Source organism: Zootoca vivipara, chromosome 12 (assembly GCF_963506605.1).
Source record: "Zootoca vivipara chromosome 12, rZooViv1.1, whole genome shotgun sequence".
NCBI lineage: Eukaryota > Metazoa > Chordata > Lepidosauria > Squamata > Lacertidae > Zootoca > Zootoca vivipara.
Window position 1 is genome coordinate 12,622,789 of NC_083287.1, and position 15,154 is coordinate 12,637,942.

The 15,154-nt window shown below is 44.6% G+C and overlaps 1 protein-coding gene across 2 annotated transcripts in view; it reads left to right on the top strand.

Annotated features, from left to right (window-relative positions):
* Positions 1-15,154, top strand: part of NPHP3 (nephrocystin 3) — a 39,481-nt gene that overhangs the window by 18,507 nt on the left and 5,820 nt on the right. For both annotated transcript variants that reach the window (XM_060280638.1, XM_060280639.1), the window contains exons 15-23: positions 1,064-1,146; positions 2,445-2,583; positions 8,644-8,808; positions 10,509-10,606; positions 10,988-11,110; positions 12,789-12,978; positions 13,532-13,773; positions 14,851-14,926; positions 15,021-15,148. In XM_060280638.1, the coding sequence (XP_060136621.1) occupies positions 1,064-1,146; positions 2,445-2,583; positions 8,644-8,808; positions 10,509-10,606; positions 10,988-11,110; positions 12,789-12,978; positions 13,532-13,773; positions 14,851-14,926; positions 15,021-15,148 (1,244 nt within the window). The remainder of the gene's footprint in view (positions 1-1,063; positions 1,147-2,444; positions 2,584-8,643; positions 8,809-10,508; positions 10,607-10,987; positions 11,111-12,788; positions 12,979-13,531; positions 13,774-14,850; positions 14,927-15,020; positions 15,149-15,154) is intronic.

Consider the following 15,154-nt stretch of genomic DNA (forward strand, 5'->3'; position numbering starts at 1 on the left):
CCTTTGGAATTATTTGGTTATCTGCATATAATTGTGTGCTTGCATTTCTTTCCTACCTTTTCTGCAAGGATCCCACCCGTTTTGTCTTCTTAATAACCATGTGGGGTTGACTACACTGAGCTTGACTAGTCTAAGGTCACCCAGTGGCTATTTGAACCTTGGTCTCCCAGGTCCAACAGTGTAACCACTGGACCACACCAGCCCCCACTCTGCAAAGCTTTGGCTTTTGTAGTGTTAGATAAATGAACAAGGAGAGAGAATTCTGATCATCTACATATCTATTTGCCAAAAAGAGTTAGCAACATTTTTCACCTTACTATCACTTAAGCCGTCATTAGTTCAACCCAAATATCTCATCAAATGAAAGGCAGCTAAACTATGGTCTGGTACGTCCGAATTGGCAGATCATGGTTTGTGATCAGGCAGCAAACTAGAAACTAGTTTAAAGTGGTTTTTGCACACTATAGCCAGAGTAATTTTGACAAAAACCTAGTTATAGTAATTGTTGTACCTCAAGAGGCCACGGTACTTTAGAAATCAGGGTATTTAGCAGATGGAGAAAATAGTAAGCAAGTCACTGTGAAGCATGGTTTGCTGGTATGGCTTGAAAAAACATGGTTTGGGTTCTAAACTATTAGTGTAAACAATGGTTTGACGCGATGTCTGAATTGAATCACTGCATTCTTCAAATTAAAACGGTAAAAAAAAAAAAGATTGCGGAATGAGTTTCCTGTGAGTAAACATTTCTATGAGTGTGACAGTTTGTAGACAATATAACATAAATAAGCTCAGCAAGCTACACTCTAGTTTGTCCTGTTTTTTTTATCTTTTCCGTACTGCAAAAAAGATCGTCATCTAGAATGATGGCAATTGATACAGTAATGTGTTTACATTGTTTTTTAAAAATAAGAAGGCATATAATTTACATTGCACTGTCTTGAGTATATTTTGTATACTACCCACAATGTGTTGCTGTTCTTGTGCTCTCCTTCAGCCTGTGTATTTGTGCAGAATTTTCAGATCTTCATAGAATACTTAACGTTTGTGTTCAAACCTACTCTAGGAGAAGAAGCTTGAGAAACATGGTCATTCTGTTACAACTTGCAGTGCCCTGTATGTTACTCTCTTGGGCAGAATGATGGCTGGGTATGTTGAAAGAATACAGAAACTGTAGTGCTTCGCATGTGTTCTGTAACCAAATACTGTGGATTAAAAGGTAAAAGCTGTGTTTTTGGAATCCAGATCCACTAAATTCAATGGGACTTCATTACTGTTTTTAGGGGGATCTAGATTTCACAGTGGCCTGATTCAGATATAATGCTACAATATTGTTTTAGTGCTGCATATGAACTGACCTGGGCTTTAAGATCCTTTCCCCAGAGGAATATAAATTTAATAAATTATAAATTTAATATATTATAAGGAACAAGACTCAGACTTGGTTGCCCCCATCTTCTTTCTCCTTAAGTGCAGTTGCAAAACCGGAGTTTTGAAACATCCACTTCCTGTTTAAAACTAACCATAGTTTATCATGACATATGAACTGGAGGGAACTCTCCCTAGTTTAAACTATGACCCGATTAGAATGTAACACTGAAACCATGGTTTAGCGCAAGGACAAAGGAGTTTCTGCGGATTCATGATGTCCTTCCTCTTCCCATTAAACTTGGGCAAAGTCTAATTTCACTTTCCACAAAACCTGGCTTGTTGCATGTGCACCCAGAGATCATTGGTTAAAACCGACTTTGGTTAGTTAAACAAACCAGCTTCACATCCCATGGTTTGAATTGGGCTTGTTAAAAAACCTGATGTATTTGTTGGAAATTGCAGCCCCTGGTTTATACCTTGTGCCATGGACTGGCTGGATGCAGAGGAATGGGGTGGGGGTGGGGAGACACCAGCTGGGGAACCCCCCAAGGGAAGAAGACTCAGAGCCAGGGGATTGGTGGTGGGATGACAATGAGTTGTCCGGAGGGAGAAGAAAAATCTGCAAAGAAAAACAAGCAAAGAAACGGTTGTAATTCTTGACAAGTGTCTGCAGCAAGGCTTTTTTGAATCACACCATAAAACATTCATCGCACAGATGTTTATGAACAATCCTTATTTTTCTTATACTTAACTTATGACTCAGCTTGAATATAATAAATATCTGCCTGGCTTTAAGTGTTTTTGTGTTAGTAGTTTTAATCTTTTTTTTAAAAAAAACCCTTAAAACTCTTACTTTATAGTATTTTTTTTAACCTGAAGGCTTTTGCTTTGTGCCTGATATTTTGATTCCCATCCCCCCCCCAACCAAATTTAGAAACATACACCAGCAGATGTTTTCCCAGCTGGGCACAACAGTGACTGAAGTCCATAATAAATAGTCATTTTCTGTAGTAATTCATTTAAATACTTGGTTTCAGGTGAAATGAATCCTTTGTTTCCCCCCTCCCCCTTCCCAGTGCCGGAAGTGCAGAAGACATCGACGTAATCCTTCAGAGGTTTTTGCAGTGCCAAGACACAGTGTCGCTGTACAAGCTAGTTCTGAATTCAGTCGAAGAATCCTTGAAAAGTGAAAAAGACAAAAACCTCATGAAAGAGGCAAGTTACGAAGTCTAAAGAAGCTCTCTTTTTTGGGGGGGGGATGTGTATGTACTTTCATAGAAACAGTTTTTCATTAGTAAAATGAAAAGCACAGGGTAAGCTCAATGGCCCCAAATCCAAAGTGTAAAATCCACATTTACGGTAGATTCCCACCTTTCGTCACCATGTTCAGTTGGTTATAACAATTTTACCGTAGTCTGTTGCACAGAGGGTTACTGTTGTGTATTGAGTCAAAGGATTTTATATCTGTATTATTATTGTCTGTATTTGCATTAGGATAAAGTAACTGCCTTTTGGTTCCAGAGGGTACAGCTACTATTGGTTCATTTAAGCTGCTGTATTTGGATCCTCTGTCTTATTGGTTCCCTCCAAAAGGCAGCACTGTGATTGCCTGATATTGTTCCCTCCAAAATGTATCCCTTCCTAGCCAGTCCCCTGTCCCTATAAATGTAGCCTTCCTGCCCTCACAGTCAGTCTTGTTCACTTTAATAAAGAGCTGTTACTAGAGAACTGTCTCCAGCATGTTTTGTCAAGAGAGCTGAAATCACAAACCCCACGTCACAACAACTGGCGACGAAGGTGGGATCCGGAATGCTGAGGAGCGGTTAAACACAGCCCTGCCTCAGAGTCCGGATTGCAGCTGAGAACAAGACTCACTGGCCAGCTGAGAAGACGACCCTGCCCGCTAGGACAATGGAGAGTCCAAGGGTATTGGAGCCCTTCCAGCCATCAGAGCCCCACACCTGGGAAGACTACGTCGAACGCTTCGAGTTCTTTGCAGTGGCTCAAGGGATCACCGATGCCAGCAAAAGAAGGGCCACATTCCTGAGCTACTGTGGGCCCGAGACTTTCAAGCTGGCCAAGGCATTACTTGCTCCAGCGAAGCTGAGTGAGACATCTCTCAAAGATATTCTTGCCTGCCTAACAAGCCACTTGGCGCCTACTGAGACCAAGATGGCCCGGCGGATGGAGTTCCATAAGAGGCAGCAGCATGCTGGGGAGTCTGTATCCGCATTTCTGGCTGAACTCCGGAAGCTCGCTCAGCACTGCGGCTTCCAAAATCTGGAAGAGACTCTCCTGGATCGGTTTATTGGTGGTCTGAGCAGCAAGAAAGCCAGAAGACGCATCGTGGCTAAAGAAGAGGTTACCCTTGCTTCAGCCTTGAAGGAGGCCACCGCCACGGAGAATTATGAAAGAGAGGAGCTTGATGCCAGTCGCAAGGCCACTAAGCCACAGATAGAAGTTGCGCATGCCATGGACGAGCTAGAGGCTACTCCGAGCCAGAGCCCAGTCCGTGGGGTTGAGTTGGTGCGTCAGGCCTGCACAGTGCACAAAGATCGCTGAGGCAGTTGCCCAGGTTGTGGCGGAAACCATGAGCGGAAGAGTTGTCGTTTCAGGGATGCTATGTGCCGGACGTGCGGAAAGACGGGTCACATCGCCAGGGTCTGTAGATCGGCGGTGTCGGGAGCGACAGGAGCACCTAGACTGGAGCATCGCAGACCGCCCACAGCACCTCATTTTCTAAAGGACTGCCACTACGTAACGGAGATCAACGGGAGGGCCGTGCAGTTTCCAGCGCAAGGCAAGGCACACGTCAAGGTGAAGATTGAGGGTCAGCAGTGCGACATGGAGGTGGACTCCGGATCTGCATTCACCATCGTGTCGGACCAGACTGCGAAGACATTCTTCCCCAGGGGTAAGTTGCCCCCTCTGGAGCCCTTCCCGGCAACCTTGCAGTCGTACTCAGCAGGCCGCATCCATGTTATGGGAATGTGTGCCGTGAGAGTACAGTTCCGGGACAAACAGGCTGTACTCAAACTGGTGATTGCGAAGGGCAGTCGCCCCAGTCTCCTGGGCACTGATTGGTTCCCCGCCCTGGGACTGAGTATCTCAGGGCTTAATTCAATCCAAACCTGCCCTGAGATGAGCGAGGCATTATGCAAGGAATTTGCTGGTCTCTTTAATGGAAAACTGGGTTGTTATAAAGGGCCCCCAGTTGACTTTGAGTTGGACCCCGGGGTGGCCCCAATCCGACTCAAACCAAGGCGAGTGCCATTTGCACTGCAACCCAAGATTGAGGCAGAGCTGGATAAATTGGTCAAGCAGGGAGTTCTCTCACCCGTGGACTCTGCTAAGTGGGAGACTCCAATCGTCACGCCCCTTAAAGCAAATGGGGAAGTCAGGATATGTGCAGATTACAAATGTACTATCAATAAGGCACTCAGGGGAAACTCATACCCCATTCCAGTCGTATCACATCTGTTGGCTAAACTGGCTGGGGGCAAGGTGTTCGCCAAAATTGACCTGGCACAAGCTTACCAACAGCTGCCAGTAACCCCACAATCAGCGGAAGCACAGACTATTGTCACACATAAAGGGGCGTTCAGAGTTAACAGATTACAGTTCGGAGTTTGTGTGGCCCCAGGGATTTTTCAAGGGCTCATGGAACGCCTGTTAAGGGGTCTGCCGGGGGTCTTGCCATTTTTTGATGACGTTTTGATTGCTGGAAAAGACCCACAGGAACTGGTTGCGTGTGTCCGTGCAGTGTTGCTCAAGTTCAAGGAGGTGGGGTTGCAACTGAAAAAAGAAAAATGCAGTTTTGGGGTGCCAACTGTGGATTTCTTGGGGTTTAAAATTGATGCATCAGGCATCCACCCCACAGATGCTAAGATTAAGGCCATCATCGAGGCACCACGACCACAGAACAAGACGGAGTTGCAGTCATTCCTGGGACTTATTAACTTTTATCATTCATTCTTACCCCAGAAAGCTTCGGTAGCTGAACCATTACATAGACCTTTGCAGAAAAAGACTGTGTGGCGATGGGGGCGGGAGCAGCAGAAGGCTTTTGACTCCTTGTGAGAAATGCTGAGTAGCAGGAGCGTCCTTGCTCATTATGATGAGTCGAAGCCGCTGGTCCTGGCATGTGATGCCTCTCAATACGGCCTGGGGGCTGTGCTGAGTCATAGGGAACCGGATGGGTCGGAAAAGCCCATCTCTTTCTATTCCCGTACGTTGTCACCCACGGAGCGCAACTATGCTCAAATTGATAAAGAGGCACTAGCAATTGTGTCCGGAATCAAAAAGTTCTATGATTATTTGTACGGTCGCCATTTCTCCATTGAAACGGACCACAAACCACTGTTAGGGTTGTTCAACCCAAACAAACAAACGCCACAAATTCTCTCCCCCAGAATGTTGCGTTGGTCAATATTCCTGAATGGGTTCCAGTACACCTTGACCCATGTGCCGGGGAAACAGTTGTGCCACGCTGATGCGCTGAGTCGATTGCCCCTTCCTGGCGGGAGCAATGAGGATCCTGCTCCGGCGGAGCACATTATGATGCTAGAAACACTTCCGGGGGCTCCTGTAACAGCTACTGATATAGCTGAGAAAACGAGGAAAGATGCTGTTCTCTCCCGTGTGCTCACTTGGGTGGGGAGGGGGTGGCCAGGTGGTCCGCATGAAGAAAAATTCAGGCCTTATGCGACAAGGCAGCACGAATTGTCCATGCATAAGGGTTGTCTCCTATGGGGAGATAGGGTGATCATCCCAGCACCACTGAGAAACAGGGTTCTTGAGACGCTTCACATGGGACACCCAGAATGGTCAGGATGAAGTCGCTAGCCCGATGTTATGTGTGGTGGCCTGGAATGGACCAGAACATAGAACAATGGGTACGAACATGCAAGGCATGCCAAGAGGTGCGGCCAGAAGTGGCCAGAGCACCAGTCCACTGGTGGGAGCAGTCCAGGACTCCCTGGAGCCGGCTGCACAAAGATTTTGCTGGGCCATTCCAAGGGAAGGTCTTTTTGGTTATCGTTGATGCATATTCCAAATGGTTAGAAGTGGCGATGGTCCCTAGCATGGCATCAGCTGCCGTAATCAAGGTGTTGAGGCAGCTGTTTGCTACCCACGGGTTACCTGAGACCATTGTATCAGATAATGGGGCAGCTTTTGTATCCCAAGAATTCAGGGCATTCTTGGCTGATAACTTTATAAGAGGGGTCACATCCGCGCCCTTTCACCCATCCTCCAATGGGCAGGCTGAGCGCATGGTAAGAACAGCCAAAGAATCCATTGCACGCTTAATGGAGGGTAACTGGTCGGCTCGCATTGCGCGAATGTTATTTTTGCAGCATGCGACGCCGTGTACTGCGACGGGCAAGTCGCCAGCCGAGCTGCTCTTAGGTAGAAGACTGGTAACGGTGCTGGATTATGTCCACCCAGATAAAATGCCAAACTGTAATTCAAGAGCAACCCCCCAGGCTGAGACTGACACAACAAGGTATCTCGCCCCTGAAGATCTGGTCTGGGTGAGGAACTATTCACGAGGTCCGCGGTGGGTGGCCGGTGTGATCACCCGGGCTAGTGGACCTGTGTCCTATTATGTGACCTTGGAAAATGGGCAAGTTTGGAAGAGACATATAGATCAGCTGAGGCGCCGGGCGCTCAGCAGGGAGGAGTCAGATAATTCATCCCTGGCTAATGACGCACAGCTGCAAGACCAGAGTGAAAATGGTCCAGAGGTACAGTCACCAGGGGCTTCAGCAAATGAACCAGGGTCTGCTAGTCCTCAGGATGACGAGGTACAGGTCGGGGACCCTGAGGTGTCTGGGACTCCATCTGTTCCTGACGAAACCCCTATAGCAGCCCCTCCACCACAGGTAACACCCAATCCAGAACCTGCAACACCTGTTGTCAGGAGATCAAGTAGAAGTTGTAGGACCCCACAGTACCTGAGGGATTACGTCTGCTGTGCTCACTAGGGGGGGAGGGGTGTTGTGTATTGAGTCAAAGGATTTTATATCTGTATTATTATTGTCTGTATTTGCATTAGGATAAAGTAACTGCCTTTTGGTTCCAGAGGGTACAGCTACTATTGGTTCATTTAAGCTGCTGTATTTGGATCCTCTGTCTTATTGGTTCCCTCCAAAAGGCAGCACTGTGATTGCCTGATATTGTTCCCTCCAAAATGTATCCCTTCCTAGCCAGTCCCCTGTCCCTATAAATGTAGCCTTCCTGCCCTCACAGTCAGTCTTGTTCACTTTAATAAAGAGCTGTTACTAGAGAACTGTCTCCAGCATGTTTTGTCAAGAGAGCTGAAATCACAAACCCCACGTCACAACAGTTACCACATGGCAATGTTGGCCTCACTTTTTTTAGACCTTCCCACATCTCAGCAGGTTTCAAGGACATGTACTACTACACACAATTTCTGCAGAACATGGACATAGGCACAGCAACATGCATGCTTTATAATTTAGTAGGTCATGCAAGCAAGGCTTCATTAAAACAAAATTAAGTGCTTTAGAAGAAGGCCCTGCCTTCTGGCTTGCTATCTAAAAGCAAACCTTTCAATTCCAAAGTCAATGACCAAATGCACGTTCAATGTAATTAGATTTATCATGGAGTTTTATTTGGTCTGGCAAATAGGAAATTCTGAACAGCTGAAATGCTGGCTGGTGTGTGACACATTTTAAAAGTCAGTGCTTGTTTCAAGATAAATCCGTTCTCTCTTCAGTGCTCTGTTGTAAGTCTGCGGTGGCTAAAATCTTTTGTTATGTCTCTTCAGATAAAGTATCTATTTCATTTATACTAATAAGACAAAAGATTTGCAGCAAACACAATTTACGGTATGTTGTAGCGAGTTTTCAAAAGCAGTAATTGATAAGTTTGAAGTCATGTTTTCATCTGTCAACTCTTCTGAAAGAGCTAAGATCAAAATCCCTTAGATCTAAAATCTTGTATGTCTGTCAAGCATTCTGAAAGCTTCTTATATTGTTTAGGCGCATTTTAATCTCTGTGCTGAGATTTTTATGTGGTTACTTATTGTTAAAGGATGTAGACAGAACAGCCTGGAGAGCTGTCCATCGTCTAGATTCAATGATAATGCTTATTACGTTAATTGTTTCAATATTTTTTTTAGCTTGACCCTGAAACATCTACTGGTTTTGTTTTGCTGCTGCTGTATTATTTATTACTGATCACACGACAGACTCAGAAAGCAGTGGATGATAGATTTTTATTATAATTATTTGTATGCTTGCACTGTAGATACTTTGCCTCATCAGTGTTAGTCACAACGGAGTCAGCGAATCAGAACTGATGGAACTATGTCCTGCTCTCTCATGGGAAGTGCTGGCCTCGTTAGTTTACAGTTTGCACAAGATGTGCTTTTTGACGTACGGCTGTGGCTTGTTAAAGTTTCGGCACCTTCAGGTAAGATGCTCGTCTTGCAAAAGGTATCTGACACCTGCCAGCTTCTTATAGAAGGCAAAATGAAAGAATATATGTACATCACTCCTCCCCCTTGCGTTTTCACATATTTTCTACAAAAAGAACCTTTTAAGATCCATTCTGTTTCATGTATCATGCAGTTTGTGCTCAAGGAGAGAAATTATAGTTCCAGTCCTGATGGGAAGTTTTGTCTTCCTCCATCTCTTGCACACAGACATGCCCCAGGCAAGAGGAATTAGGTTCTTTATTATTATTATTATTATTATTATTTTAAAAGATTTTTATTATTTTTCAAATAAGGCATACACAAACAAGACATATAGTATAACACTGTCCCTTCATTTTCCCTCCACACACCGGTCCACTTCTGCCACCAGTAGGACCCGTGTGCTTTAGGAAACAAAGGGGTCCAATTGTGAATTGAGTTCTGCTTCCCCCCTCCCTCCTCCCTCCATATCCCCCCCCTGCCACTGAGAGAACAGGGAGGAAGGGGTTATGGGGATCTGCATCCCCCAACTCTTTCATAATCATATTAATAAACCTAGAAGAAAGAGAAAGAAAAAAAGAAAAGAGAAAAAAAACAAAAAAGAACAAAGGGAAAATTGGGAAGAGTTCAAACTTCCCAGTTCTTATTATTTTAACATCTTAATTGCGACTCCCTCGATAGTCTTCCTCATGGTTTTCCTAACAAATTCTGATTACTAGTGGCGAATTTTCCAACTCAGTTTCAAAACTTAATCTTATAATATTAACTCAATCCTCCTCCTTTTTCATGCTGCCCTCCCACAGGTCCCCTCCTGCCAGGAGAGGTGCCTGCAGAGCACAGCACTTCCAAGGTTCCATTTCCTCCTCACCCATCTGAGCACCCCCTGCCACTGAGTGCCTCAGAGTAAGGAGAGGGGGGCAGGCAGCTTTCTGCCTAAACACCTCACTTAACCTACAATAATTTACATTAACTTAAAGATTCTCTCCAAGCCATTCTTATACTCCCTTAAGGAAACATAACTTTTTTTTCCCCTTCTTATTTACATTCCATCTCCTCTCCCTAAGTCTTTTTCCCCCAATTGGTTCAGCGTTTCCATTGTCATGCCAAGATTTCGAAGACCGTCTTTCAGAAACCAAAACAATACCTTTTAACTAAAGTTTTTACCCCACACCCATTCTTTCCCAAATCCATCTCCAGGCCTTTGCCCCCCCCCTGCCCCTGTCCTTCCCATCCCACAAAAACCCCACTCCACATTTTAACCCCTCCAGGATCTTCAATTCCATTAGACTTTAAGTCCCAAGAGGAATTAGGTTCTTAATGTAAAATTCATTCCAGATTTTTGGATTTCCTTGCCTTACCAGCCTCATATTAAGCAGTTAAGTTATGCAATGTACCAGCCTTGGTTTTTCTTCATTGCTTTCTCTGATGAGACTTCGAAATCCTCAGTTCACAATTTACTAATCTGACAGATTAATGCTGCAGTCCTAAACCTATTTTATTAACCGAACCCCATTGTACGTACTATGACTTATTTCTGATTAACATGCATAGGATTACATTGTAACACACACACACACACTTGGGAGTAGGTCTAATTGGACTCTGTGGACTTCTGAAAAGATATGCATAGAATTGTGCTGCAATTTATACAATGCAACCATTGTCTTCTGTGTGTTTTGTGTTTGTGTTTTTTTAGGCTTGGGAAACTGTCAAGCTGCAATACATGGAAGAAGGTCAGAATGTTTTTGCTACTTTCAGAGAAAAACTCATAGACTACTTCACCATGCAACTAAGGTAGTCTTTTCAGGAAATTAGAGAAACAAATAATTCAGTATTTCTTATAGTTGGCAGATGGTTTTTATAACTCAGTGGCTAAAAGTCTGAACTGTAGACCAGAAAGTCTTCATCTCAGATTTCACTTCTGCTTTAGGCTCAGTGGATGGATTTAGGCAAAGCGTTAACTTGGGACCTGGGCACGATTTAATGCACCAAAGTTAGGCATGTCTATTAATTTCAGTGGGTCTGCTCTGACTATGACTAGTATTGGATCTAACCCAATACATTAGATAGACTCTATGCAGATAAGGCATTTTGCAGATGATGTATTGTGATATTGCCCAATGTGGGTGACTATTTTATCAACCCCCTGTATTTTGCTTTCTGTTCTCCCATCAGCGAAGAGAGAGTGACTTGGAGGAGTGCAGATGAACTCCCCTGGTTGTTCCAGCAGCAAGGGGACAGGCAAAAGTTGCAGAAGTGCCTGCTGAATCTCTTTGTGTCTCAGAACCTTTATAAAAGGTAAGAAGAGCTTAACCATGCCTTGGTTTGCAGGTTCTTATTGCTAGTGTGTCCTTTCTAAATAAGCACACAGTCCTTGAAATACATACAGACACACTCATTCCAGATAGAAATATCAAGTAACGTGAGTATCTAATTCAAGCACCCCAGCTGCTCAAGAGTTCTTCATTCCCCTTCCTTGGTGCGAATAGCAACTGAGACTTTGGTTAGATTTTCTTTTTGCGCCTTATTTCCCCCATATTTTTTGGCTTGTGCAAGGGAGCCCTGGGTTCAGAAGAGAGGGAAGTGCCAGGACCTTTGTTGCCGTTGTGTCAGGTCTGGAGAGAATGAAAGAGAATCTGATATGCGTAGTAAGGGGGAAGGCTCTGCAAAAGATTGTGGTCGTCAGAATTTGGGGGACAGAACTAAAGAGTGTTTTGCCTCAGCTTGCAGGGGACTGACCAATAAGGCAGAACCAATGGCTGTGTTGATTGCTCATGCTGAGCTGTAGGTGAGAATGAGTCTTGGGCTCACACAAGGAAGAGTTCAGAAACATTATAGAGTTGAGAAGACTCTCTGGTAGTAGATCTGGGAAAGACGTGGCCTTAGAGAGCTACTTTCAGCGGGAGTAGACAGTGCTAGGCTGGATAACTCCTTTTAGCCACACATGTTTATAATTTAACATACTTAAATGGTGCAGCTCTTTTTATATGGTTTTAGAGGTAGTTGAATTAAGCAGCAAAGGACAATTCAGAGAGCCCATGTGTATACTTGTGAAAGATTTGGCATGTATACTGATTGTGAAGGGGTGGGGGGGGAGTCATTGTATTGCCCTGGAGACCTCTCTCAAAACTTCCACACATTTTGGATAACTGGCTCATAACAAGCAGCTCATAACAAAGAAAGATTCAGAAGCCCTCCTATCAGTTCAGTGCTCACCATGATGTAGCTTCATAGGTCCCTAACTGGAGGAGGAGGATTAAATTGGATACTGTTATTAAGAGCTTTATTTCCCCCCATAGCTGCCAAGTACCCCATTCCCCCCCCCGGGAAACCCCCGTTTTTACTTACCTTTTCCCGGTGGTCCCCCGTATCACTTCGTCTCCCGTTTTTCTCTGTTATTTTCTCCTGCCGGCGGCCATTTTTTTCCTGAATTGCCCTTCTATGGGCACAAAAAATGGCCGCCGCCGGCTTCAAAAGTAGCTTCTACACATGACCGGAAGTCCGTCGACGCAACTTCCGGTGTCGGCCCGCCCATCTATGGGCACCAAAAATGGCCGCCGCCGATACCGGAAGTCGTGTCAACGCACTTCCGGTCATGCGTAGAAGCTACTTTTGAAGCCAGCGGCGGCCATTTTTGGTGCCCATAGAAGGGCAAAGCGACACCGGAAGTTACGTCGACGCAACTTCCGGTGTCACACGGCTGCCGGTCCCGGATTCTGCAGTCTGGGATTTGGAAGGTAAGTTTCCCCCATGTGGGGTAGTAATGCGCTGCTCATTTTGGGGGGGATGAACAGCCCTTGGGCGATACCTTCAGACCTTGATGGACTGCTTTGGCTGTTTTAGACACAGTGTGATGAACATAAGGAGTTACAAAGGTGTCCACTAAATGTATTTATATGGGGCCAGAACTTTTATTAAATGTGCTTAAGAATTTACTCCTTGGGACTTCTCATGCATTATATTTCCTTGCCTGCAGGGGCCATTTTGCAGAACTACTGAGTTACTGGCAGCTTCTTGGGAAAGATAAGAGCTCCATGGCGGTGGAGTATTTTAGCTCCCTTAAACTTTACGAGCAAAGCTGCGAGGGGGAAGAAAGCATGATCTCTCTGGCTGATCTTTATGAGACTCTGGGGCGATTTCTTAAAGACCTAGGTCTTCTCAGTCAGGTGAGTGCATTTGGTGGGCGAAGAGCAAATAAAAACCTTATGTCCCACAGTGTCACGCCATTTTGTGCCGTACTGGATACATGGAGAACTGTAGTTTTCATTCAAACAGTTCGTTATTTTTGCTATTATTTTTTAAAAAGCTTTATCACAGCTGTGGAAAGTGATTGGGAAAACCTGTATAAGGTGTACATGGCAGCTCCCAACACCCAGAGAAAGCAGTGTTTCATTTCCTCCTTCACAATGTATAGAACCACCTTTTTATATGGAGTAAAACAAACAGTTTGATTCACCTAGTGGAAAGTTTTCAGAGTCCTAGAATCATAGAGTTGGAAGGGAGCCCAAGCACCACCCCTCCAACCCACTACAATGCAGGTATCTCAACACATGGTTCTCCATCCACTTTGAAACCATAGCTTTGCAAATGTGCTGGCAATTTTATTGCAGCACCACTAGGAAGTGGCAGGTGGAAAGGTGGAGAGCTTTTAATAGAATTTCCTAAGCACCCCCACCTCCCATTTTTTTAAAAAATAAAAAATTATATATTCTTTTATAGGCCATTGCTCCTTTGCAGCGCTCACTGGAGATTCGGGAGACTGCCCTTGACCCAGACCATCCCAGAGTTGCCCAGTCACTCCATCAGTTAGCCGGCGTTTATGTGCAATGGAAGAAGTATGGTAATGCTGAACAGTTGTATAAGCAGGCTCTGGAAATCTCCGAAAATGCTTACGGGACCGAACATCTCAGGGTCGCTCGTGAACTTGATGCTCTCGCAATGTTGTATCAGAAACAGAACAAGTAAGCACAGTTTTCTCCTTCATATCTCTCTCTTTCTCTCCTCCCTAAGATGTTGCTCCAGAGTGGCAGCTGGGCTGCAAAACCTATGGGGCAAAGAAATTTGGTTTTGGGACATCGGAAGGGTAGTTTGGGGAGGAGGTTGTGGAAGCTGTTAGGCTGGGGAGAGAGGCTCCCCCTCTTTAGGCGGCCTGGTATGGCAAGGGATGTATGCTAATGATGCTTTGGTGTTCAGCATTATTTTACCAGGCAGAGGGCCTTCTCGGTAGTGGCGCCCGCCCTGTGGAACGCCCTCCCATCAGATGTCAAAGAGAAAAACAGCTACCAGATTTTTAGAAGACATCTGAAGGCAGCCCTGCTTAGGGATGTTTTTAATGTTTAATCAATTTTTTTTCCTGTTGGAAGCCGCCCAGACTGGCTGGGGAAACCCAGCCAGATGGGCGGGGTATAAATAAATAAACAAATAAATAAATAAACAAACAAATAAATAAATAAATAAAAATAATAATTATCTCCCAGAAAATTATAGAGGAGTGGGATAGGAGAGGCAGAGAATACTGTTAAATTGCCCAGTAGCCTTGTTCTTTTCTGTCATCTGTACCAACTGATTTTGTGGGTCTTTTGAAATCACATTTTAAGGAATTGTTTTTGTTGGGTTTCACAGATGCTTGCTTCCATCCATGGGCCAGTTTAGATATTTATGCTCACATTAATGGGATTGTGTGTGGTCGAATTACACCCATGTGCCACATCTTGCCTGGGCAGCTGCAACTGTGCCCAATTTCTGTAATCCATGAAGCAAGTGGAATGAAAAGAGGAAATGTGCTTCTGTTTATACAGGAACCCAGGTCACGGGTGGCTTTTTATAGGCGGTGGCGGCTACTGTGTCGTCCTCCTTATGTAGGCCATTACTGAAACAAACCCTGACAATACTTTCTCATAAAATTGCAGCCCCAAAAAATCAAGATCTCCCACTAGCCTGGTGGGAAAGAAGGGTTATATCCCCCCGTTAAAAGCACTGTTGAACTCTTAGTAAGTAAGTTAGTCAAACAAAACAGTAATTGATTTTATTCATTTTAGATACGAACAAGCTGAACATCTAAGGAAAAAATCCTTAAAAATTCAGCAAAAAGCTGTGAGACGTAAAGGAAGCCTGGTAAATGTTTTATTCCTTTGTTATATGGCTTTTGCTATTTCAAGGCTTAAAATATAGAAGGTCAAGGCAGTGAGTTTCTTAATCTCCTTTTTAGTATGGATTTGCTCTTCTTCGCCAACGAGCCCTGCAGCTAGAAGAACTCACTTTGGGAAAAGATACGTCTGATAATGCTCGGACGCTTAACGAGCTCGGAGTTCTCTACTACCTCCAAAATAATCTTGAGTAAGT